Genomic DNA, 26,988 nt, shown 5'->3' with positions numbered 1-26,988 from the left:
TGAGATATTAATTTTGGGTAAGTTATAGAATCAACTTACTATTATTATTTGTCTTTCTGTGGCAACAAGTAAACTTTGTCTAAAATCTTACGTATTTTTATTGAAGGTATACCCCAGGCTCTGCTTTTGAGTTTTGCTCTGTTTATTTTTTCAGTGAAGTGTGATCATGAAGACATTTTTGGTAAGAAAATGTGGAGTTTGTTTTTCTTGAAAGTAATAAATAAAATACTGATACATAAAATGGAAATCTTTTAAGAGCATATAGCAAGCTGTGTTAATGATCTTGAAGTTGAATGTATTCTTTACTTTCCCTATTAGTATTGGGTAGTAGTTGATGATTCAGTTTGGTGATGTTTTATTTTATATGAGAGGTGGAGTTGAGGAAGCCATAATACAGTGAAGTCAATAGCATTACTCTTAAGAGATAGGAAACCTGAGTAGGTTGAGCCTCATTTGATAGTAAGCAGTAGTTTGCTCACTGCAGTAACATAAATAAGGGAGGTGTTGTCTAAAGCTGTCCTGGTGGGTCAGGGGAGTAGACACAGCAGACTTGGCAGTAAGCCTGGCTTCTAAAACAAAATCCAAGTCATCAAATTTGCCCAGGCATGCCATATGAGGTTCAAGTAACAGTGGAATTTAAGAGGAGTGAGTTTGTTCAGGGAGGCTTAGGAGAGTCACAAGCAGGAGCAAGCTTTTTTGACAGCCATAATTTTAACTCAAGCACAGTATGTGTCTGCATATATTTCTGCATATCTGGTAATGTTTGTATAATTATATTGTATGACTCTCACCTGTTTGCTGGACTTTGGTAAACTTTAGAAGAGTGGAACAATTGGACCTGTATGATTTGTAGTACGGTCTGTGAATTGTCTTTGGATTGATAGCTGAAATTTAATCGTTGGGATAGTTATAGTTAACGTATTGGTATTTCTCTGTGTAAGGGAGACTACATGTCTGTGAAAGCTTGAAAACCCCAGGTACACTAGAGAAGTAACTTGAAGGCTTCATTTTCCAACAAAATGTATGGTCTTAATATGTCTTAATGTTACAGAAGCAGGTGAGAATTTTAATGTTTTAAAATGTTTTTAGTGTCTTAAATATTTTTATATTTCTTAATTTTGTGTTACATTTTCATCAACTTTGCTGTATTTTAATTAGAAAATAGGATTATGTGAGCTTTGAAATGATAACTTTTTTCAGGAATGTCGATTTGTGTCATACATAAAAATATTTTATGTATGACACATAAATATTTTTTTCTATCAAGGTAATCATTGCCCAGAAAAAATATTTTTTTCTATCAAGGTAATCATTGCCCAGAAGACTTTAATGGACAGTTTGTGAGTTGTACTTAAATGCAAATATTTTTCAGTATTGCTTTAAAATGAAAAAGGTTGTTAAATAAAAATGACATTCAGAAAAAAATGACATTAAAAAATTGCTGAAGTTACATGGTGAGTGTATGGGGGCTTATTATAACCTCTGTACTTTTTGTGTATGTTTTAAAATTCCCATAATAAACAGTTAAAAAATTTAAAAACTCTTCAAGTTCTTTAAGGTGCAGATTAGGATAAGAAAAATATTCACTTTGAAAAGTTCGCATTGTGAAGTTAATAGGACTTGCTGTTGTATTTATTCAATAATTTTTGAAAACTGGTATAAATAATAAAAAGAAATAAAAATTAGTTGTGGTATGTCTGATCTGCAAAACCTATTTCTCTTTCTGATTCGGTAATGTTAGCAATGGGATGGTGAAGTGAGTTAGTGGTGTGCATAAATAGGAAGTAAACTGATTTTTGATGTTCTTTTGAGTAGGTATTTAAAAATATTTTCTCATAGTGAATATATAGCATCAGAAAAATTTTATTTATTATTTAGTAATCTAAAGGCTTGAAATTATTTTTAAAAAATATAATATTAGATGTTGCTTGTATCCACTAGTCTAATATTTATTATTTATCAATTTACTTAAACTTTTTTTCTTAAGATTTTATGTATTTATTTTTAGAGAGAAGAGAAGGGAGGGAGAAATAGAGGGAGAGAAACAATGTGTGGTTGCCTCTCATGTGGCCCCCACTAGGGACCTGGACTGCAACTCAGACATGTGCCCTGACTGGGAATTGAACCCAGAACCCTTTGGTTCACAGGTCGGTACTCAAGCCACTGAGCCACACCAGCATGGCAAGATAGAGAAATTTTTGTCTTAAATGTTACTTTTTGTTATTTTTATTGCAACATAAGAAATTAAGGAAACTTAATATTTCCTCCGTTATCAACTTTCACTTCTTTTTGGTAAAGGTTCTTCAATTAAAAATTACATTCAGAAATTGTTGAAACTAGATGATACATATATGAGGACTCATTATACTATATACTCTGTGCTAGAGAACTTTCACAATACAAAGTTTTGAAGTTTTTTTGATCAAGATGTAGAGTGAGAAATACATTTAACATTTCAACCTAGCACAACCATTCAGGTTTATACACAGAAAACTGAGATAGACGTTTCAGATAAAACAGCATATACCTTTATATTATGGCAATTACCCTGAGGTTTTCTTTTTCACTAAATTAAAAATTTGTTCATGACTCACTTAGGTTTGAAAAACAGAGCTCTAAGATTATTTTTTAATTGAATTAGCTTATTGTCATTTTTTTAGTGGGTTAGTTGGGTGCTAAATTTTGCCACTTTCTGAAAATGAGTTGTATCTTCCCATTTTTTTCTGCTCTATAGCCAAAGTCAGGTCTTGGTGGCTATCTTCTGTTTGAATTTGTGTAATTTTCTTTTCATATTTTATTACTCCAAATTCAGTTTTGAAAGTCACAACTAAGGTTATCTTGTTTCTGCTCCTTTGCATCTGTATTCTGCGTCCTCATTGGTCTTCCTCATTGTGCTCCACCTATTTGATATCCCTAACTCTGTACAATAATATCAAGTTTTGTCATTTATTTTATTCATCTTTTCAGCCCCAGTGTAAAACCTTTCCCTCCACCCATTTGTGTGAACTGCCTCTGCCATCCACATTTGTTTCATAGTCTTTCTCTTTGGTAAGGCAGTTTGGAAACATTTTAAGGTAGTTCGGAGCTCTAGATCTGGGTTCTTAAAGATTAGTGACTATTGCTGATTGTGTGACATTGCTAAAAAGCACAGAATAGTTTCAGGCTAAGCCAGTCCTTTCATTTTATAAGAGGAAATTGAGGCTCAAGTTGGCTTGCCCAAGGTCATTTTACCTAGTTAGTTGTCTAGTAGAAACTCAGTACCTCTGATTCCTGGTCTTTTGTTCTTCTCCAGTAAATTGCTTAATTTCTGCTTGACAGTCTTAAAGGTTTTTTTTCACAGCCTATAATTTTGATCATTTTGTAACTGTTTCTTTTTTGATTGTGTTCTGTTAGGCAAATACTTAATTTAGTGTTCATGAGTATCTAGTATGTGCAGGGTATTTTTATATATTGATACATTATCTCCAAGTCTCATTATAACCTGAAAAGGTAGGTATTTTCGTTTTATACAGTAGATAGAATTGACCATCTAGATTCTAGATTCTAGAAAGTAGAAGAGTTGGTATTTGAACCCTGGTTTTCTGACTTAGGCTCTTTCTACTATGCCTTTTGCCTCACCACTATTCCCAGAAAGAGTTTAGTACAGAAACAGTCAATTTTTCCTTTGGTGAAACCAATCCTCCAGTTGAATACATGGAATCAAACATATCTGAACAAGAGTTACAAGTTATACATGTGTTACTGTGACTAGATCTCCTGCTTTTGGCTTAAAATGGCTGCTTGAGGTTGTCTCTTACTCCTTGCCCTACTCTAGAGATTTTAAAATAGTAGCAATGATACAGCCAGGCCAGTGGAGTGTACTGCACAGCTAGTTGTGCTAGGCCCAAATTCTGCTCTTTTAGGTCTCTTCTCTTTGCTTCCTTATGGATTTGGAGGTCAGGCGGCCCTATAGTTTGAAGTTTTAAACACTGAGGATTTGGCCTCTTTGACAACTCCCTCCCATGTTTTGCTGATTATGGTTTGATTTGTGACCTTCACAGGCTGTTCTAGACTTCAGAAGATTTAAAATTTAAAGAATTTTTAGATTCATCATTAAAACCGTCCTAAACCTAAATGAGGAGAAAGTTGAGAATTTTAAAAATGCTAAATTACTAGTTAGGGCAGGGTTTTTTTTTTTTTTTTTTTTTTTTTAACATTTTGTCTTACAAGTTCCAAAAGATGTACAAGTACTATTTATTTCTTTGGTTGAATTTAGAACCCAAGTAAAACTTCTCTACCTTCTTTAGCTACTGACACACATTTTTTCCCTTGATATTTTGATCAATTTGCCATCTGCTATTTATTTTTATCTCCCAAGATCAGTACTGGCTGTTGGGCTTCTCTTTGTGTAATACCTTTTTAAAATTTTTTTCACATACCCAGTTGTTTTGAGCTTTTCCAGAACTCTCCTTTTCAGAGCAAAGGCAAGAGGGCTCTTTTGTCATATTACCCAGTACATGTTGACTGATTACTATTTTGAAACTTACTGACTTTTATCATCTGATCACTATTTGAAAGAAATAGTAATACTTTAAATTTTCTAGTTTAAACATTTCCAAATAGTTATATTTTGTTGGGGAAAGGAAAGAGATACAAACAGTTTCTTCACCTGGCTCTTTTCTTTAAAAGTGAGGAAGGTTTTTTCCAGAAGCCTACAGCAAACTTAACCTCTCATTTCATTGACCAAAATTGGGCTACTTTCCCTTTTCCTAAATTAGTCACTGGTAAAGACTGATGGAATTATTCTTAGTCAGCCAGGCTCATCCCTTGGCCTGAGGATGTGGTTGGCTTCCCCTGAAGTACATGGCTGCATGGGAGAGGAGTGGATATATGAAGAAAATCTGTTGGGAGGGAGGAGAAAATAGATGCTAGGGGTGGGAGTGAGGGAGGATTCAGCCAGAAGAATCATCTGCACTTACTATTCATAGTATGTTAGCAATTGAGGAACTTTAAAATATAAACATGACTTTTACTAAGCAATTACTTTTTCTGGCATTGGCTTTTTCTCTTGTGTTGTCAAAGTTCTTGAGGGTGGACATGGGAGCTTATTTAAGTGCAGAGAATGAAGAATGGCTAGTAGATTTTTATGCTCCTTGTGTGGTTCAAGGGGAGTCATATGGTCAAGCAGCTAATGCAGAAGCATAAAGACAAGCTCTGTCCCAGTAGATCAGTTGGTTAGAGCATCATCCTGATATGCCAAGGTTGTGGGTTCAATTCCTGGTCAGGGCATATACAAGAAGCAACTAATGAGTGCATAAATAAGTGGAAAAACAAATTGATGTTTCTCTTTCTTCCCCTCTGAAATCAATTTTTAAAAAATTAGACAGGTGTGAAGACAGTGTCATCTAGTTAAGCCAATCCTGATTTGTCAAAATAGAAATAGTAAACTATTTAAAAAAATTTTTTTTTAAGTGTTATTTTACTTTTTGTCTTTAAGGCTAGTTTGACAGGAACTAGTGCCTGTTAAAAGATAAACTAGAAGGATATGCACTGGGAAGAGAAAGTAGAAATCAGACAAGAACATTGAATAAGTCTCAAAAGGGAGGGGACCCCAAGACCATTAACTGAGTAGATAAACTAAACCATTCAGTCTTTCAATGAAATTTATTGTGTCAATTTGATTGGAATGAACGTGTAAATAATACAGGTACAGAGAAGGCCCTGTGAGAACATAAATGACAAAGAGCTTAATTTTGAGAGGTTAGAGAAGTTATAGTCAAGCTGATTCAGTATGGTGAGTTTCCTAGGTAGATAAGAGAATATGTACCTTTCAGGGCTACTGATGAACACACCCAAAGACACAAGTTAGAGAGCATAGGCCTTTAATTTGGAAAGGTTGAATATCAGGCTAAAGTATCCAGATGTGGCTGGAGATAGAGAGCCTGTTATGCCGTAGTGAGAGATTTGGATTTTAGATTGAAGAGCAAGGAGCCATTGAAGGATTCCAAGCTTGACAGGAATGTCAGATTTGTCTTAGCGCACTTGTTTACCCTGTGGGTAATGGAATGAGTAAGACAGAATGGAGATGGGGACAAATATGGGATCTGACAAAAGATAAGGGCAGAGTAGTGAAAATGGCAAGGTAGGAATAAAGCTGAGACAGATTTAGGGGAAAGAAATCAATAGGACCTGGTATCAATTGAGTAAGGAGGCTAAGATTATTTCTATTTTTCTAGTTTGGGTCAGTTGTGGTTGTGGAGAAGCAAGTTTGGAGGTGGGAAAAGGGGTAAAATGATTTAATTTAATAAAGTGTGCCAGGGACTATGAAAAATTTGGGAAGTTTATATATCAATTTACCAGAATGAAAAAGTGTAGAGCAGAGACTAGACAAAGTAAAAGGGGAGTTTTGGCTTCTAGGAACTGTACATTTTGGCAAGTGCCTAGGAAATGTATGATAAGTAAGGGTTGTTTAATAATATTTGTTATGTACCTTTTCCTGGGACTATAGAAGGAGCAGCTTTATAAATGGAAATTTATGTCTCCTTTATGAACAGAATTGTACCCTGCTTTTAGTCAGACAGGGAGAGGGCAGAACGTTTTTTCTGTGTCAACTGTTTGTCAGTTGCATTCAGCTTAAATAAGTCTTATGCCAAAGTGGCATATTTCGATATGGCATATTCTGATTCCATTCAGTAATAAGCTGTACTTATTTAAAGTATACAGTTTGATAAGTTTTGGCACATGTATATCTATGAAATTTTCACCACATTCAAGATAGTGAACATATTCATCACCCCCAAAAGTTTCCTTGTAATCATTCCCTCCCACTCACCTTTCCCCAGACAACCACTGAAGTTACTATAGAAAACATGTAAACAGTGCCATGAAGTATATACTCTTTTTTGTCTGGTTTCTTTCATTCGGCATTTTTATTTTGAGATTTATCCATGTTATTGAGCATATCAATAGATTATTCATTTTTATTGGAGAGTAGTTCCCATTGTGTGCATATTCCACAATTTAGCCGTTCACCTCTTGATGGACTTGTAGATTGTTTCCAGGTTTGAGCTATCACAAATAAAGCTGCTCTGAGCATTCATGCATAAGTCTGTGTGCAGACACATTTCCTTTACCCTTGGATCATATGATAGGTGTAAGTTTAACTTTTTGAGAAACTGCCAAACTTTTCTGGGGTGGATGTATCATTTCACATTTTACCAGAAGTTGAAATAAACGTTTCCATGTCCTCACCATTTGGTATGGTTAATCCTTTTAGTTTTAGGTATTCAAATAGGTGTGTAGTAATATCTTCTTACGGTTTTATTTTATATTTCCCTAATGACTGATACTGTTGAGCATCTTTTTATGTGCTTTTTTGCTATCTATCTTTTTAGTGAAGTGCCTGTTCAAGTCTTGCTTATTTAAAACTTTTTATTTTGAAATAACTAGATTCACAGAAAGGTACAAAAATATATATATAAAGGGAGAGGTTCTGGGTATCCTTCTCTTAGTTTTTTCCAATATCATCTTGCATACCGATAGTATAATATCAAGACCAGGAAAATGACATTGGTACAATCTCCCGAACTTATTCAGACGTCATCAGTTTTCATTTGTGTGTGTGTGCATTTGTAGTTCTGTGCCATTTTGTTACGTGTGTTGATTCGTGTAACCATCACCACAGTCAAGATACAGAACTGTTCCATTACCAGAAAGTTCCATCTCACTAACCTCTTTATGGTCACACCCACTTCCCTCCCTCCTCCCCTTCCCTCCCCAGTCTCTAATCCTGGCAACCACTAATCTGTTCTCCATCTCCATAATTTTATTTCAAGAAAATGTTACAGAAATTGAGTCATATCGTATTTAAACCTTTTAAGGTTGGCTTTTAACATTCAGTATAATTCCGTAGAGATCCTTACAAATTGTTGCATATATTAAGTTTGTTCTTTTTAATTACTGAGTAGTATTCTATGATATGGATGTTTTATAACTTGTTTAACCTTTTACCCATTGAAGGACGTTTGATTATTGCCAGTCATTGGCTATTATGAATAAAGTTACTATGAACATTTGTGTACAGGTTTTGTTTGAATGTAAGTTTTATTTTTCTGGTTATAAATCCCCCCAAATAGTTGCCTCCCAACCTCCAGTATGGTAATTTAGTTTTGAGAAACTAACAAACTTTTACATTCCCACCAGCAGTGCACAGGTTGCCCAGTTTCTCTGCATCTTAGGCAGCATTTAGTGGTGTCACTGTTTCTTATTTCAGCCATTCTGAAGGGTGTTTAGTGGTATCTCATTTTTTTTATTTTAAAAAATTGTATTTATTGATTTTGAGAGAGGAAAGGGGAATAGAGAGAGAGGGAGAGAAATATCGATTTTTGTTGTTTCACTTATTTCATTGGTTGATTCTTGTACAATATGTGCCTTGGCCTGGGATTGAACCTGCGATCTTGGTGTGTACTGGCGCAACTCTGTAACCAACTGAGCTACTCAGCTAGGCTCATTATGGTTTTAATTTATATTTTCCTAATGACTAGTACTTTAAACATCTTTTTAAATCATCTATATCACTTTTAGTCATGACCATTGAATTATTTGCCTCTTTTAAAATTGGATTTTCTTATTACTGCATTTTGAGAGTTCTTTACTTTTTATTAGTCACAAGTCCTTTGTCAGATATAAGCTTTGCAAAGAGTTTTTCCCCAATCCATGGCTTGTCTTTTAACAGTGTCTTTTGCAGAAGTTTTTAGTTTTAATGAATTTTGATTTATCAATTTGCTCTTTTATGAATTGTGCTTTTGATGTTACATATAAGAAATATTTGCTTAAACCAAGTTCACAACGATATTCTTCTACCCCTGGTCAAGTGGCTTAGTTGATTGGAGCATTGTCCCATACACCAAAAGGTTGAGGGTTCCATCCCTGGTCCAGGCATGTATGGGAGGCAGAGGCAACTGATGAATGTTTTTCTCTTTCTCCCTCTCTCTCCCCTCCTCCTCTCCTCTCCTATTCCCTCTCCCCTCTCTTTTGCTCTACTCCTCTCCTCTCTCCCTCTCCTCCTCTCCTCTGGCTTCTACTCTTTCTTCTCCTGTTCTCTTTTCTCTCCTCTCCTTTTTGCTCTCCTCTCCTTTTTCCTCTCCTCTTCTCTTTTCTCTCTTCCCTTTCTTTCTAATCAATAAACATATCCTCTGGTGAGGATTATTATTTTTTTTTTTAGGATTTTCTTCTAGGTTTTCTTTTGGAGGTTTTATAGTTTTTGATTTTACATTTAGGTTATGATCTATTTTGAGTTAATTTTTCTGTGCATGGTGTAAGATATGGAGCCATGTTCACTGTTTTTTACATAATGGATATCCAGTTCTTCTAGTCTCATTGATTGAAAAGGCTCTCCTTTGAGAAGACTATCCTTTCGCCACTGCATTGTCTTTACACCTTTGTCAAAAATAGTTGACTGTATATGGGTAGGTTTACTTTGGACTCCTCTTTTGTGCTTTGTGTCCTTTACTGATAACTACAGCATCATGATTATTGTACCTTTATAGTAACTCTTGAACTCAGTGTCACTTTTTCAATCATGTTTTTATCAAGTTGTTTGGATATTCTAAATCCTTTGGCTTTTTACAAAAATTTTAGAATCAGCTTTCCAATTTCTGCAAAATAACTATTAGAATTTTGATTAGGATTATATTGAATCTATAGACTAGTTTTGGGAGAACCAATATCAGTATTGAGTCTTCCAGGCAATCCATGAGTAAAATGTCTCTCTTCATTTACTTTATTATTTTATTATATATTTATTACTGCTTTATTATACATCACTACTATTTAATTTCTCAGCTATAGTTTGTAGTTTTCAGTGTACAGGTCTTACTATTGTAAGTGTTACTATAAATATTCATGTACAAAGTTCTATGTGTGGATATGTTTTCATTTGATTATATGTTAATTCCATGTTTAACTCTTTGAGGAGATAACAGACTTTTACACACTAGCAACACCATTTTACATTCCTATTAGCAATGTATGAAAGTTCACATTTCTCCACATCCTGGCTATTACTTGTTATTTTAAATTTTTGGTCTCTCACTGTGGTTTTGATTTGCTTTTCCCTAATGACTAGTGATGTTGAGTGTGTTTTTATGTGTTTACCAGCCATTTGTATATTGTCTTTGGAGAAATATGTATTCAAGGTCTAAAAATAATCCTATTTTAAAATTGGATTTTTTTTTGTTGACTTGTAAGAGGTTTTTTGTTATATACTGGATACTTTCTTGAGTTTATATGCTTGTAATAGAGTACATTCTTTTCCCATTGTGTGCATTCCATCTTGAAATCCCCCTAAACCTTAAGTTATGTTTTAAAATTTGTATATGTTAAAGTTCATTCTTTGTGATACATGGTTGTGTGGGTTTTGACAAATGCATAGAGTTAAGTATTCCTTACCCCAGTAGCATACAGAAGAGTTCCATCATCTCAAAAATCTCCTATGGGCCCTCTTGTAGTTAACCCACTCCTTTTTCCCTTTGCGTCTAGTTTCTTTCACTTTACAAAATGCATTTAAGGTAACATTCATTCATGTCATTGTATATATCACTTGCTAGTTTCTTTTTATCATTATAAAGTATTCCACTATATGGATGTCCTGAAGGTAGTGGATCCATTCACCTGTTGAAAGATATCTTGGTTCCTGATAATTGGCAGTTATTAATAAATTTGCTGCAAAGAGTCACATACAGGTTTTTGTGTGAACATAAGTGTTCAGTTCACTAGCTTTCAAAAAATCATGTTTTGGCTTCATTGATTTTACTCTGTTTTCTGTTTCATTTATGTTCTGCTTTCATTTTTATTATTGCCTTTCAAGTAGAGTAGTTTAAGGAGGAAGGGTTAATGTCTACTTCTTCAGGGAGATCGATACAGGTGTGCAGACTGTATTAAGGGCTGTTTCAGTGGATGGATAAGATCTGAAGCCATATAACTTTGGAAGTGAGAAAAAAAGAAAGTGGAGACGGGGACAGTATACTACTCTTTCTAAAAATTTATTTTTTATTTATTTTCATCTTCTCCAGAGGACATTTTTTTCTTTTCTTTTTTTTTAAGAGAAAGAGGAAGGGAAACATATATGCGAAAGAGAAACATCGATTGATAACACCCCTATGGGGGATCAGACTTGCAACATAGGTATATGCCCTGACCAAGAATCGAACCTGCACTCTTTTTGGAATACGGGATGATGCTCCAACCAAGTATTTAGATCAGTGTCTCTCAACTTTGGCACTGTTGACATTTCACACTGATAATTCTTTGTTTTGGGGGTCTGAGTTATATATTGTAGGATGTTTAGCAGCATCCTGGGCACCTACTTGCTATATGCCAGTAGTATCCCTGTAGGTGTGACAACCAAAACTTCCTCCAAACATTGTCAGATCATCTCTGGGAAGCAAAATTGTCCCAATTGAGAACTGGTGTGGAGAGAGAAGACCCTAAAAAAGAACTCAGATCTCAGAGAAGCTTTTTAAAGGAACTGGCAAATTGAAGGGAATACCCAGTGGAGAGAAGGAGAATGTTGAAACTGGGGAAGAGAAGACACCTGATGGAACTAGGGAGTGGATTTTAGATGGGGAGATTAGCTTTATGTGGGAGATAAGTCACTTTTTTCCCCAAAAAAGAAGTGAAAGGATAAATGAGATATTTGTAGATATACATATCTACACACACACATTTTTAAATTTTATATTTATTTATGTTTAGAGAGAGAGGAAAGGGAGGGAGAAAGAGAGAGAGAAACATCAGTGTGCAAGAGAAACATAGAGTGGTTGCCTCTCACACGCCCCCAACCAGGGACCTAGCCTGTAACCCAGGCATGTGCCCTAACTGGGAATCAAACCAGCAACTCAGTTTGCATGCCGGCATTCAGTCCACTAAACCACACCAGCCAGGGCATATTTTTGAGGGTGGTATAAGAGATAGTGGCTCTCTGCTATCCTTGTCAAGTAGAATCAAGATCCCTTGCTAAATGGGGTGTCACTACGATAACTGCCAGTGAAGCAGGATCCTGGAGTGAACAGGTTTTAAATTAGAGTTGGGGGTGGAGGTAATCTGTTAAGAGATTGAGGCAGACAGAAGTTGGATGGGTGGTGTCATCCTTGTTAGTAGCCTGAAGCTCAGGGGAAAAGTGCAGAGTAGTAAGGGATTAAGAGAAGAAACTATCTAAAAGGGAGTGCTGGATTTGGGAGAAATGGAGGATCTATGTTACAGGAATTTCTTTCTAGAAACTATAGATCTTATATGTATACTTATTCAAAGTGTAGGATTAATATCCATATCACTTGGTAAAGGATTTACTGATGTGATTTGTTAGAGGACTACTTATAAAATTTTTATATTATGCCTTTATCATTACCTGATAATATGCTGTTAAAGTAATGGAACCCTATTGTTGACTTAAAAATTATAGTCAGTAGTAGTATGCATGTTATTGAGACCCAGATTTGTTTCTGTTCTATTAATGTTCTGTATATAATAGATCTAACATTTATTTGATGTCTGTTCTGGATACAGTGCTAGCTGTTGACACAGCTTATCTAGAATCCTCACAACAATCTTTCAGTGTAGATATTATCCTCAATTTACAGATAAGGTAACTGAAACTCAGCAGATTGACTTGATGAACCTGAGTGGTATAGTTGACTCCAAAGTCAGTGTTCTCCATTCTCTCTTTCTTCTTCAATTCCCTGCCCCCTGCTTGTTGTGTTATTCCGTACTACCTCCTAAATATATGATACATACTCTGAACAGAGTACATACACATAGTGTGATTCTATTCTGTGTTTACGTTGGAATCGTAATTATTAGACCACTTTGTTATTTTCTCTCTGCTTTTAAGGGATTTTTCCCCCAGCTCTTCTCATGATCATTCTGAATTTTGTCTTCCATAGTTGCTGCCATTGTATATAATTACTACAAATAGTATATTTGGAAACATGAATATATGTTATCTTTATATTGTTCATAAGTAACTTGAAAAGCACAGGTTCTAAATGCTGACATCTGTGGTTCACTGTTTTCAAAGCAGCGTTTTACCCACCTAATTGCTATTACTATTTCTTGCCTGTTGGTGAGAAGGTCACATGGAACAGACTCAAAGGTTTGTTATAACCTAGATAAACTTAATTTTATACTAATTGTATTCTCTTTATAGGCCATCATAATGGCTATCATAGGAGAAAATTACATTGTCTGGCGTGCATATATATATATATAAAATTTTTATATTTACAAAAGCATACTAGTACATATTCTGTGTTCTCTTGTAAATTGACCATATTTATTTTTTCCTACATGTGGATGTTAAGCTGTGATTGCAGTACTATTTCTATGCTGTTGACTTTATCCCTACAGTCAGGCATCATAGTAGTGCTTAATATTGTAAGTGGTTGCTGAATGAGTCTCCCATATTTTCTTTTTTTGTGTGAGAATTCCTTTGATTAACTGTTAATTATTATTACGATTTTCTAGCGGTGATAGAACCTAAAAATAGTGGAATTGTTTGTTTTTTTGAAACTCTTCTCAGGAAGTGTTTTCTTTCTGCTTTGGTAGGATATACTAGAATTGCGTACCTGTGTGAAATTCTACATTTATTCTGGTACACTGCTTCTTAATATGTTCTTGAATAAAGTGGATTTCCTTTGCTTAATGAACTTGGGTATAAATTAGTTCACTTTCTTTTTTACATCTTATTGCATTGTTTTTTCTGACTCTAGCTCTGTTAATATAATCTCATTTTCAACACTAATTTTCCTTTTTTAAAATTACTCATCATTTTTGTTCTAATTCCCTTTCAATGTGCTAATTTTCCTTTCCAAGATTCTGAATTGTTTTGAATTTAGCCAATTAATAGCTTGTTAACTCTCATTTTTTTTGCAAAGTTCTTTCTTTTTTTAGTTACTACAAGTATCATAGAAGTTATATATGACTTTCTTTGTTTAAAGAATCAAATTGTTAAGTAAAGCTTGTTCTGGGAAAAGTTCCTTGACTCTGCCTCTACTTCACTTTCCTTTTTCCCCTGCCTGTGGCAGTTGCTTTCATTTCTTTTAGCAGTTTCTTTTGGTATTTGCCTTCAGATTTCTAGATAAAATGTTCATACTGCTATTTCTTGATTTTTCATTTTTAGCCATTTTCTGTTGACTTCCCACTGCAGAAAGTGAAGGTAAGGTTAGTACATTGTCACTCCCGATTTCACATGGGAACATTTCTCATTCTCCAATATGCTTATATCATAATTATGGTTAGGTTAATATTGTTTATGACTACATATTGTGCTATTCATAGCTAAGTTATATAGTATAGTATTATTATTTTTCCTTCCTTGTACAGTTTATTTTTTTAGGGTTATGGTTGTTATTGTTCTTTGTACTTACGCTAATTTATTCCTAAAGTAGCTGAATCTCATCCCCAAACTTTCAAACATATCAGTTATTTTGTTAATTTTATTTTCTTGGAGACTTCTCTCTCAGAGCCTTCTAACCTTGTGTAATCAGGACTAGGCTATTGTACATCTGCCATTCTGAGATCTCCCCTTTCTATCATTTAGAAGAGTCTCTTTGCCTTTCTGTTGGGTTGAATCACGTGTTTCTTGGACACATGTCCTCCTTTTGCTTGATTCCTTTACACTCATTTTGGAGTACTTTCTCCAGTAGCGGAAGGCAATGGGAGGTAAATTTTTGAGACCTTATATATATATCTTTAAAGATTTTATTTATTTATTTTTAGAGAGAGGGGAAGGGAGGGAGAAAGACAGGGAGAGAAACATCAGTGTGTGGTTGCCTCTTGCATGCCTCCTACTGGGGACTTGGCCTGCAACCCAGGCATGTGCCCTGACTGGGAATCGAGCTGGGGACCCTTTGGTTCCCAGGCCCATGCTCAGTCCACTGAGCCACACCAGCCAGGGCGAGACCTTATATATTTAAAAATGTCTTTATTCTCCCCTCACACTTAATTATTGCTGGTGTATAATTCTAGATTAGATTTAAATTATTCTCAAAATTTTGAAAGTATTGCTCTCCATTTTCTTCTAGCTTCCAGTTTTACTCTTGAGAAGTTTGATTACATTCTAATTCTGTTCTTCATGTATAATGTGTTCTCCCAGTCTTCTAGGTTCTTTTCTTTGTCCTTTATGTTCTAAAATTTCATAATGATAAGTGTTAGTATGGATTTGTTTTCATCCATTGTGCTGGCCTCTCTGTGAGGCTAGCCTTTCTTTCTTTCTTTCCATTTTCTGTTCTCCTGGAACTTGTCTCTTTGCAAAAATTTAAAGATTTTATTTATTTATTTTTAGACAGAGAGGAAGGGAAGGAGAAAGGGAAGGAGAGAAATCCCATTGTGTGGTTGCCTCTCACATGCCTCCCACTGGGCACCTGGCCCGCTGGGGACCCGGGAACCTGGGCACCCAGGCATGTGCCCTGACTGGGAATTGAACCAGCGACCCTTTGGTTTGCAGGGTGGAGCTACACTAGCTAGGGGAAAAACTTTTTACTTTGATCTTTCTATTTTTGTTTGAACCTTCAATTTGTTATTTTTAATTTCTAGAAGTTTTTATTTTATCTTTTTTAATAAGGACATGTTCTTATTTCAAGATTATAATGTCTTTTTCCCCTCAGGTTATTAAGGATAGGTTTTGTTTTTATTTTTGAGGTTTCCCTCTTACTGCAGTCTTTTTCTTCCACTTTTCCTTTTGCCGGTCTTTAATGTTAAAGCTTTTCTCAGATGTTTGATGATTTATGATTCTGTTTCTTTTTTAAAATGGGCACCAAAATATTAATGTCAGTTCTGTGATCCTAAGTGGCACTTGCTAACTGCAGCCCTCACTGTAGGAACTTTACTGTAACCTGTGATATCATTACCTGTAGGTCTTTTCTCTTTGGCTAATCCCCCAAAGCAGAATTCTCTAGAAAGGGGCTCATATTGCTTGCAAAGTATAAGCCCATTTATACACTATGATCCAAGGGAGGGAAAAGTACTGGGGATTTCAATATACAAGTTTTAGAGAGACTTTTATTTCACTGTTTTCTGTGTGGTTACCCTGGGCTCTCAGTTGCCCTTCTGTTTTACCTCTTCAGGAAGTCTTCAGACTTGTGCCTAGAGAACGTATATCCAGTAACACAGAGTGAGGAGGCATGGAAAATCAGGAAGGAGATTTTAACTCTTTTAAACAAGCTTTGTGCTGATCTTGTTTTCAGCTTTATCTTCACCTCAACTTCCAAAAGTACCAAATGTAATGTAGTGCATTTCCTGAGTGTTTGGAGGTCATTTTTCTATTGTTTGAAATCAGTTTTCTTTTTGCTGCTGGCTTAAGTTTTAGCTTTTTCAGGTGCTAAATCAGTTACCATGAGTACTGCATTCCAGCTTCTAAAAGTATTGCTGTGGTTTCACCTCCTGCCCTTTTTGTTTTTGTGAGTTTACACCCTTAAAAAAAACATTTACTATCATTTAGTGGAGTTTCAATTGGGAATAGGCAAATGTGTGTCTTCATTCCACTATCAAGTTCTTTCGATTTATTTTTTTTTATTGAGGTGAAAATTACATAACATACAGTTAACCACTTAAAAGTCTTCAATTAAGTGGTATTTAGTGTATTTACAATGTTGTGCAACCACCACCTGACTCTAGTTTCAAAACTTTTTCATCACCCCTTAAAAACACCCTATAACTATTAAGTAATTGCTCCCCATTTCCTCTCCCCCACTGCCATTCTCTGGTGACTTGTAATCTGCTTTCTATCTCTATAATTTTGACTGTTTAAATATATAAACTGCATCATACAAGATATGCAACCTTTTTTGTCTGGCTTCTTTTCCTTGGTAGTGTTTGTAGGTTCATCCAGTTTATAACATCTGTCAATATTTTGCTCCTCTTATTGGGTGTATAATCCATTGTATGTATATGTCATATTTTGTTTCCTCATCTGTCTATTGATGGACATTTGGATTGTTTGTACCTTTTGGCTATTATGGGTAATGTTCCTGTAAACATTTGTGTACAATTTTCTGTGAAGACCTATGTCTGCATTTTCTTGGATATATACCTAGAGGTGGAATTGCTGGGTCCTATGGTAATTATGTGTTAGCTTTTTGAGGCATTGTCACACTGTTTTCCACAGTGACTGCATATTTTATTTTGCCACCACTAATGTATGTGAGTTGCTATTTCTCCACATCCTCACCAACTCTTGTTATTTTCTGTGTGTGTATTTGTGTGTATTTTAAATGAAAGCCATCCACTGGGTGTGAAATAGTATCTTTGGTGGTGTTTTGCATTTCATTAATGACCAACCAGGGATGTTGATCATCACTTCATGTGCTTGTTGGCAATTCATATGTCTTCTTTGGAGAAATGTCTATTTAAGTCCTTTGCCCATATTTTTAAAAGATTTTATTTATTTTGCTCTGACTGGTGTGGCTCAGTGGGTTAGTTGTCATCCACAAATAGAAAGGTCACCTGTTCAATTCCTGGTTAGGACACATGCCTGGGTTGTGGGCCAGGTCCCTAGTTGGGGGCATGCAAGAGGCATATCGATGTTTCTTTGCTTCTCTTTCTCCCTCCCTTCTCCTCTCTCTAAAACCTTTTAAAGAGATTTATTTATTTATGTATTTATTTATTTTATTTTATTTTTTAGGAAGAGAGGAAAGGGAGGGAGAAAGTGAGGGCAAGAAACATTGATGTGTGAGAGAAATATGGATTGGTTGTCTCTTGCACCCCCCCAACCAGGGACCTGGCCCACAACCCAGGCATATGCCCTGACTAGGAGTCAAACCTGCGACCTTCAGTTTTCAGGAAACACCCAACATATTGAGCTATACCAGTCAGGGCCCTTTGCCTATTATTTAAATTGGGTTGCCTTTTTGTTGTTGAGCTCTAAGAGTTCTTCATATATTCTGATAATTATATATTATCACCCACATGATTTGCAAATACTTTCTCCCATTCTCTGAGTTATCTTTACTTTTTTTAAAAAAGATTTTATTTATTTTTAGGGAGAGAGAAAGGGAGGGTGACAAAAAGGGAGGGAAACATTGCTGTGTGAGAGAAACATCCATTGGTTTCCTCCTACAAGCCCCCAGCCAGGGACCTGTCCTGCAACCCAGGCGTGTGCCCTGACCAGGAATTGAACCAAATTGGAGACCTTTCACTTTGTGGGACGACACCCAACCCACTGAACCACGCCAGTCAGGGCCACTTTTTTAAATGTTGAATTTATTGTGGTGACACTGGTTTAAAAAATTACACAAGTTTCAGGTACACAGTTCCATGCATATCTACCACCCCAAGTCAAGTCTCCTTCCATCATCATTTACATTTATTCCTCCTATCCCCTCTACCTCCCCATACCCCTGCAGTCACCACACTGTTGTCTGTCTTCACTTTTTTGATAATATCTTTTGATGCACAAAAGGTTTTAATTTTATGAAGTCCATTTCATCTAGTCTTTCTTTTGTTGCTTGTACTTTCAGTATCTAATCTAAGAATCCCATGGCCATATCTGAGGTCATGAAGGTATACACCTGTGTATTCAATGTATTATGGTTTTATCTCTTATATTTAGGTCATTTGGTCTATTTTGAGTTAATTTTTATATTAAGTATGAGGTGGGGGTTCAATTTCATTCTTTTGTATATGGTAATCCAGATGTCCCAGCATTGTTTGTTGAAGGGACAATTCTTTCCACCATTGAATTGTCTTAGCACCTTTGTCAAAAATTAATTAGCCAGAGATGTTTTGGGTTTATTTCTGGACTCTCAATTCTGTTCCTTTAGTGTCTGTATGACTATCCTTATGCCAGTACCATACTTTTGATTACTGTTGCTTTGTAGCTTTGTAGTGAATTTTGAATTGTTAAGTGTGAGTTGTCTTTTGTTGTTGTTGTTTTCAATGTTATTTTGGTTGTTCCTGGCCCCTTTCAGTTCCTTATAAATTTGAGGATTGGTCTTTCCATTTCTGCAGAAAAAGCCAGAGAAATTTTAGTAGAGATTGCATTGACTCTGTAGATTGCTTTGTGGAATATGCAGTGTTAATATTAACACTTCCAGTCAATGAACATGAAAATCTTATCATTTATTTAGGTCTTTAATTTCTTTCAGCAGTATTTTGTAGTTTTTAGTGTACAAGTTCTTTTTGCTTCCCTGGTTAGATTTATTCCTAAGTATTGTATTCCTTTGGAGGCTATTGTAAATAGAATTGTTTTCTTTTTTTTTTAAGATTTTATTTATTTATTTTTAGAGAGAGGGTAAGGGAGGGAGAAAGAGAGGGAGAGAAACATCAGTGTGTAGTTGCTTCTCACATGGTCCCCACTGAGGACCTGGCCCGCAACCCAGGCATGTGCCCTGACTGGGAATTGAACTGGAGATTGTTGGGTTAGCAGCCCATGCTCAATCCACTGAGCTACACCAGCCAGGGCTAGAATTGTTTTCTTAATTTCCTTTTTGAATTGTTCATTGCTAGTGTATAGAAGAAGCACAACTGCATTTTTTTGTGTTTGATCTTCTACCCTGAAACTTTCCTGAGTTCATTTATCAGCTCCAGTTGTGTTTTGTGGATTCTGCGAGACCTTCTACATTTAGAAGTATGTATCTGCAAATAGAGATAGTTTTACTTCTTCCTTAACAATTTGGATGCCTTTTATTTCATTATGTTGCCTAATTGCTCTGGTTAGGGCTTTCCAGTACAATGTTGAAGAACAGTGGTGAAAGCTAGCATTGTCTTGTTCCTGATTTTAGGGGGTAAACTTTCAGTTTTTCACTATTAAGTATGATGTTAACTGTACATTTTTTATAACTACCACTGATCATTTTAAGGAAGTTTCCTTCTGTTGCTAGTTTGCTGTGTATTTATTTTTTATCATGAAAGGTTGTTGAATTCTGTTAAATATTTTTTCTGTGTCAATTCAGATGATCATGTGTCCCCGCCCCCCTTCATTCTAGTAATTTTTATATTTTGAACTTCCCTTGCATTCTTGGGGTAAATTCCGTTTGTTCCTTTTAATGTGCTATTAGATTTGGTTTGCTAGTATCTTGCTCAGGATTTTTGTGTCTGTATTCATAAGGGATAGTGTTCTTTAGTTTTCTTGTGGAATCTTTATCTTGCTTTGGTGTGAAGGTAATGCTGGCCTCAAAAAGTGTATTAGGAAGTATTCTCTATTCTTTGGGAGAGTTTGAAAAGAATTGCTGTTAATTCTTCTCTAAATCTTTGTAGAATTTACCAGTGAGCCATCTTGTGCTGGACTTTTTTTGTTTGGAGATTTTGGGGCTATGATTTGATCTCTTTATTTGCTATTGGTCTATAGAGATTTTCTGTTGAGTCAGTTTTGGTAATTTGTGTGTTTATGCAAGACTGTTTCTTGTAGATTTTCTATTTCGGTGTTGTACAATTGGTAGTATTCTTATAACATATTTTTTTTACCAGTATCGGTTATAACACATCCTAACCGAGTCCACTTAGTTTCTATTACTGTTTTCTTTTTTGAAAAATTTCTTGCCTGAAATTATTCATGTAGACTATTCAAAGGGCTAATTCTTTAAACTTTGAACTCTGCATTGGCTCTTCAAATAAATAACAACTGTGCAGAATCGGTAATATCTGGTTACATATCAGGAGTTGAGGAAAACTGCTTGAAACCATTTGTCTTGTAATCCCCCATTGATGTAGCTACTGTTGTCCTCAGTTTTTCAACCACCCACTCTTACTGAAAGGCTGATACAAGTTTATTTTCTCTGAACAAGTTTCTTCAGTTGCTGCAATCAAACACAATTTAAATAAATCACCATCAGTAAATGGCATTCTTTGCTTGACTAAGAAGTGAACCATTCAGAAACTTTCTGTGATTGAAGCCTTGTTTTTATTTTTTCTTTTTGTGAAGAAGTGATTTTGAGATGAGGTATTCTGCTTTCTCTGATTTTTTTCCCTGTGATTTGAGAGTATTGTGGATGCTTAATATGATAATTAATACCGATGTATAAGGTATTCTTATAGCGCAACCACATCATTCACTGCGCAATAAACATAATGCTTTGCCATCTAAATTTAGTAACAAAATAACTCTGCTATGCCTTAAAAGTGTGACATTGAGTTGGAAGTCCACTTTTCTCTTTCCTGTTTTGAGTAATACTCTGATAAGTTTAAAAAAATGTTGCAATACCTCGATATGCAATGCACTCAGAATGCTGTCAGGTTAGAACTGTGTCCCTGCATTTTGTTTGTGTACCAGGTAATATTGGGAAATAATGTCTCTCACAGCTACTCAGCTCTATACTTGTGTCGAAGTAACCTCTCCAGGGGTGTCCCACCTTTGGGCATCACACTGGAAGAAGAGTTGTCTTGGGCCACACATTAAATACATTGCAATGCATAATCACAAAAAAGTCTGATAATATTTTAAGTAAATTTACGATTTTGTACCAGGCCACATTTACAGCCATCCTAGGCTGCATGTGGGCCATAGGTTGGACACCCCTGGGCCAACAATATGAATACAAATATATGGCTATGTTCCATTAAAACTTTATTTGTGGACACCAGAATTTGAATTTAACAACGTTTTGTGTTATAGAACAGTATTATTTTGACCTTTTTTTCAACTAATTTGAAGTGACTGTTAGCTGTGGAGGAAAAACAGGTGATTGGCCATGTTTGGTCCCTGGCCTTTATTTTGCCAACCCCTGCCTTGTTGTGTTGTCCAGATTACTTGCATGCTTGCATAGGGCCCCTTGGTGGCCATGCTTGCATCGGGCCCCCTGGTGGCTGAAGGAACACAGAGCAAGTAAGTCTTCAGATGGTCAAATTTCTGAAGTGCCATGAATTTGAGAAGTCTAGAGTTGGGAATCTGGACCTAGGACTCTTTATCATAGCGAGATTTTATTATATTTTATTTTAAAAAATTATTTTATTGTTGTTCAATTACAGTTGTCTGTATTTTCTCCCCAATCATAGTGAAATTTTAGTAGCCACTTACATAATTTCAGAGCTTGAGTTTTGGTGACACTTGGGGAAAAGATAGAGCAACATTCTTCCACATTTTGTATTCTGATCTCTACAATTCTTTTATTTTTTTAAAGATTTTATTTATTTATTTTTAGAGAGAGAAGGGAGAGGGGGAGAGAGAGAGAGAAACATAAATGTGTGGTTGCTGGGGGCCATGGCCTTCAACCTAGGCATGTGCCCTGACTGGGAATTGAACCTGTGATGCCTGGTTCGTAGCCTGAGCTCAATCCACTGAGCTATGCCAGCCAGGGCTGATCTCTGCAATTCTTAATGACATCATTCTGATTTAGAATGTTTGCTTCACTTACAGTTTATTTGGGAGAATAGTGTGGATTTCAGCATCAATCAAACATTAAAATGGCATTGGTACAATAATTATATTTGAATGAAAGTATATTTTTCCTAGGGCGACTTTGTTTCCTTCCCTCCTTCATTTTTTTCCTCAACATGTTGAGGTTTAATAAATTAATAATTTTTGCTACTTTATCAACTAGATTTTTATTTTTAACTACAACTGCGTGGTGGTGAAAAAAATTAGTGACTGCTAATATGGTAGGGTGTTGCTATTCCCCTTTACACTAAGGTACCAGCATTTTTTTTTTTTTTTTGTATCGGCAGTATGCATTTTATGACAATAACGTACAGGTCGAGCAGCCTAGGGCTCTCTTTATATTTTAAAGAAAACAAGCATTTGCATTATTCATGGGTTGTACTGAATTTAAAAAAAAGGTTAGTTGTATGTACAATTACTCCTTAGACACGATAAAGCTGTCCTGGGGTGTACAGCTTTAATACCATCATTAAAGTTTACAAAAGGTGTTTTTTTTTTTTAAATGGTGATAAAACATGCACAACAGAAAATTGACCATCTTAACCATTTTTAAATGTACAGTTTAGTGGCCTTATGTATGGTCACATTGTTGTGCACTTACGTGGTCAAGGTTTTTTTTTTTTAAATTTAATCTTGTATTTTTTTTTCCATTACCATTTAGTCTCCTTATACCCTTCTCCTCCCAGATGGGTGAGTTTTTTTAATCTGCCAATTTAAATTCTGATTTTGTGAGTGGGACCCAAGGAATGAAACCCACTTGCTCTGGCTAGTCCCAGACTTACTATCCTGTTTGTGAAATAATGAACATGAACTAAATTTGTAAGTTATATATTTTTAAAGGAGAATTTTAATTTGTAAAGAAACCATAGTTGGATAGAATTCTTAAAGTACAAGTTGTTCTGGATGATTCCAAGATACTCTGACTGCCTTTTCTTTTGCAACCATCTTCTCTCCATTCTGATTTCCTCTTTCTAATCTGTGGACTAGATGAGCAGATAATGTGGGATCACTAAAATTGTGTACAGAGGGTCTGAATGAAGGCCCAATAAAAATTCCTGTGAGTTGAAAATATGAGCTTTTATATTGTGTACATTGGATCGTTCAGAGACCTGCTTACTTCTCTGTGTTCAATGACCTTTTGAATAGGTGATAGCTAAGTTGTAGAAAGTTCTTGGCGATTATCCTAATTCAGCCAGACTGATAACATTGCTGAGAAAATACATGGTTCAAAAATTTCTGATTGAGGATTTTGATATAACTTGGGGATTAATATAAATTGTATAAGGAGAAATACTTTGATCAACTTTAACAAATATTTTTCTATAGGACCAATAAACATCAGGACTTGCAAGGTACTAGATATAGAACAGTTGAAGTTATTTTTTAAAAAAAATTTTACTTATTTATTTTTAGAGAGGGAAGGGAGGGAAATAGAGCGAGAGAGAGAGAAAGAGAAACATCAGTGTGAGGTTGCTGGGGGTCATGGCCTGCAACCCAGGTATGTACCCTGACTGGGAATCGAACCTGTGACACTTTGGTTCACAGCCCATGCTCAATCCACTGAGCTACGCCAGCCAGGGCCTGAAGTTATTTTATATATAATAGAGATCATGTCATTCCCTTTTTAAAACTTTTTGATGGCTTCCATTAGACTTAAAATAAAATTCAAACTCCTTATCATGACCTTTCTAGTTTTTGTTTCTTTTACTTATCCCCCTTCAGCTCATAGCTTTAGCCACATATCAGGCCTTTCACTTCCTCAGAGTTTTATTTGATTCAGTATTTGCTTATACTATCCCTCCTGTGTTGGAGCTATCACCTTCTCTACCCACTTTTCTTTGCTTCATCTTTTAGATGTTAGCTTACATTCTGTCTTCTCATAAAGCCACCCTCTCTGTAAAATAGGTTCCTTTAGTTTCTTTTCTACCACTTAGTAGTACTCAATAATTTTTTTAAAGATTTTTTATTTATTTTTACAGAGAGGGAAAGGGAGGAAGAAAGAGAAGGAAACATCAATGTATGGTGGTTTCTCATGCGTCCTCTACTGGGGACCTGGCCCGCAACCCAGGCTTGTGCCCTGACTGGGAATCGAACCAGCAACCCTTTGGTTCGAAGGCCAGCACTCAATCCACTGAGCCACACCAGCCAGGGCAGTACTCAATAACTTTTAATTTGTTTTTGTGTATGCTTCATGAGGGCAGGGACCATGCATATCTTATTTATTCTTTATATACTTGGCATCTAGAACATTTTCTAGAAAATAGTAATTGTGTTAAAAATAGTTGTTGAGTAAATAAGCACTTTCTTTACTTGTTTTTTGGGATACCATACTCTTTTGGTTCTTCTGCTGTTTCACTGACAGTCCCTTCTTATTCATTTTTCTTTGGTCTCCTTGATCCCTAAAGTTCAGGATCCCATGTGCCTCAGCTGCCTGCTTCTTCCTTATCTATACTCCATTCCTAATCATCTCTTTCGAACTTATGGCTTAAAATATTCTCTATCCATTAATGACTCTCAAATTTACATGGCCTACCTGAGACTTTATATATACAAGTATCTACTTGATTATCTCCACCTGAGAAGCTTATTAGCGTCTCACATTTAGTATGTTCCAAGTAGAATTTTTAAAATTCTCACCTGAGGACTTTTTCTCTCTTTTTTTAGAGAGAGAGAGGAACAGGGGTGGGAGGAGAAAGAGATCAGTTGCTTGCCTCCTGCATGCGCCCTAACTGGAGATCCAACAGGGGATTGAATGGGGAGCCTAGGTATGTACCCTGACTGGGATCGAGCCTGCAGCCTTTTGGTTTATGGGAGGATGCGCCAACCAGCTGAGCCACACTGGCCATAGCCAAAGTAGAGGGTTTTTTGTTTTTGTTTTTTTAAAGATTTTATTTATTTATTTTTAGAGAGGGAAGGGAGGGAGATAGACAGACAGAGAGAGAGAGAAACATCAATGTGTGGTTGCTGGGGATTATGGCCTGCAACCCAGGCATGTACCTTGGCTGGGAATCAAACCTGGGACACTTTGGTTCCCAGCCTGCGCTCAATCCACTGAGCTACGCCAGCCAGGGCCAAAGTAGAGTTTTTGATTTCATATTTTCTAAATCTCTCTCACTTTCTTTGTTTCAGTAATTAGAACTATAGGTGTTTTGTTTTGTTTTTTTTTTTTAATCCTCACCTCAGGATAGGTTTATTGACTTAAGAGGGTGTGGGGGAGGTAGAAAGGGAGGGACAGAAAAAGAGAGAGAAAGAGAAATTGATTGGCTGCTTCCCATACACATCATGAGTGAGGATCATACCTTCAACCTAGGAATGTGATCTGACCAGGAATTGAACCTACAACCTTTGGTATATGGGGTGACTCTCCAACCAACTGAGACACCTGGCCAGAGCTAGAAATGCAGTTCTTAGAATAATAGCTCAGGTCCAAAACCTTGGTGTCAGCCTGACTCTTCCCTTGCTCACATCCAATTCATCAGTGAGTTTTCAGCTCTCCCTTAATAAAAAAAAATCTCACTTGTTACTGCTTTTCTTTTTTTACACACCATCACCACCCAGGTCCCATGCCCCATTATTTTGTACCTGGATCATTGCAGTAGTCTTTTATTTAAATGAATATCAGATCATGACACTCCTTGCTTAGAACCCTCCAGTGGGTTCTCATCTCCCAATACAAACCAGCCATTCTACTGGTCTCTAGGATACTTGACTAATTACTGTCATCCCTCCCACCCCATCCCTTCTCATTCAAACTCCTCAGTTCTGTTCCCACTGGCTTTCTTGCTTTTTATCATATACTCCCGAAATAGTCCATCTTCAGACCTTTGCACTCACTGTATCTTATACCTTCACTGTTCTTTCCCTAGATTCTATATAGCTCAGTTCCAAATATCCTTTTGGTATCTCCTCAAATATTGGAGAAAGAACCCTTTCCAGATCTCCCTATCTAAATTAACTTTCTCTCATTTTCTCACTCTGTTCTCCTCACCCTATTTTATTTTTCCTTTTGTTGGGTTAGCTAAAAAGTCCATTTAGTTTTTTCTGTAAAATAAAGACACATTTTTTATTTTCACCAATGACTTTATTGATTTGGATATTTTGACTATGTTGGCTCTCTCCTACTATTGGCTTCTAGTGGGTAGAGGCTAAGGGTGCTGCTGAACATCTTCCAATGCATAAGACAGTCCCACCGCAAAGAATTATTTGGCCAAAATGTCAGTAGTACCAAGAAACTTTGCAAACCACTTTTCACATGTTTGATCAGTCACAGTACCTTCTCCATACACTGCACAAATCTTTTTTGCGTTTCAGTTGTATTTTTACCTTTCTTGAAATAAAAAGCATGATACACCAAAAATGTTGTATATTTTCTTCTATCTTCAGTATTAAAATAGCTACCCCAAAATTCACCAATTTTGATGTTTTTCTTAAATGTACACTGATATGACAGCTGTCACAATATAATCTAACAAAATTGTTTCAAATGAAGTTAAAGACAAGTAAGCACTACTAGAGCTATTGTATAGAAAAGAACTAAATGAACTTTTTGGCCAACCCGGTATTATATATCACCACCCAACATACGTTACTAGAATGTAAGTTCTGTGAGGATGGGGGCTTTGTTTTGTATTCTGTTGTGTTTT

At 35.9% G+C, this 26,988-nt stretch overlaps 1 protein-coding gene across 5 annotated transcripts in view; it reads left to right on the top strand.

Annotated features, from left to right (window-relative positions):
* NFATC3 (nuclear factor of activated T cells 3) overlaps nucleotides 1-26,988 on the top strand; it is a 102,170-nt gene that overhangs the window by 5,377 nt on the left and 69,805 nt on the right. The window contains exon 1 of one of the 5 annotated variants that reach the window (XM_045818894.1): nucleotides 25,083-25,110. The exons of the other annotated variants lie outside the window; for them this stretch is intronic. Within the exon in view, the coding sequence (XP_045674850.1) occupies nucleotides 25,098-25,110 (13 nt within the window). The 5' untranslated portion in view covers nucleotides 25,083-25,097. Of the gene's footprint in view, nucleotides 1-25,082; nucleotides 25,111-26,988 lie in introns of those variants that run through there. 5 annotated transcript variants of the gene reach the window in all.

Source organism: Phyllostomus hastatus, unplaced genomic scaffold (genome assembly GCF_019186645.2).
Source record: "Phyllostomus hastatus isolate PE091 unplaced genomic scaffold, TTU_PhHast_1.1 phas_scaffold_345, whole genome shotgun sequence".
NCBI lineage: Eukaryota > Metazoa > Chordata > Mammalia > Chiroptera > Phyllostomidae > Phyllostomus > Phyllostomus hastatus.
The sequence above is the reverse complement of the archived record's forward strand: the minus strand, read 5'-3'. Positions and strand labels throughout refer to the sequence as shown.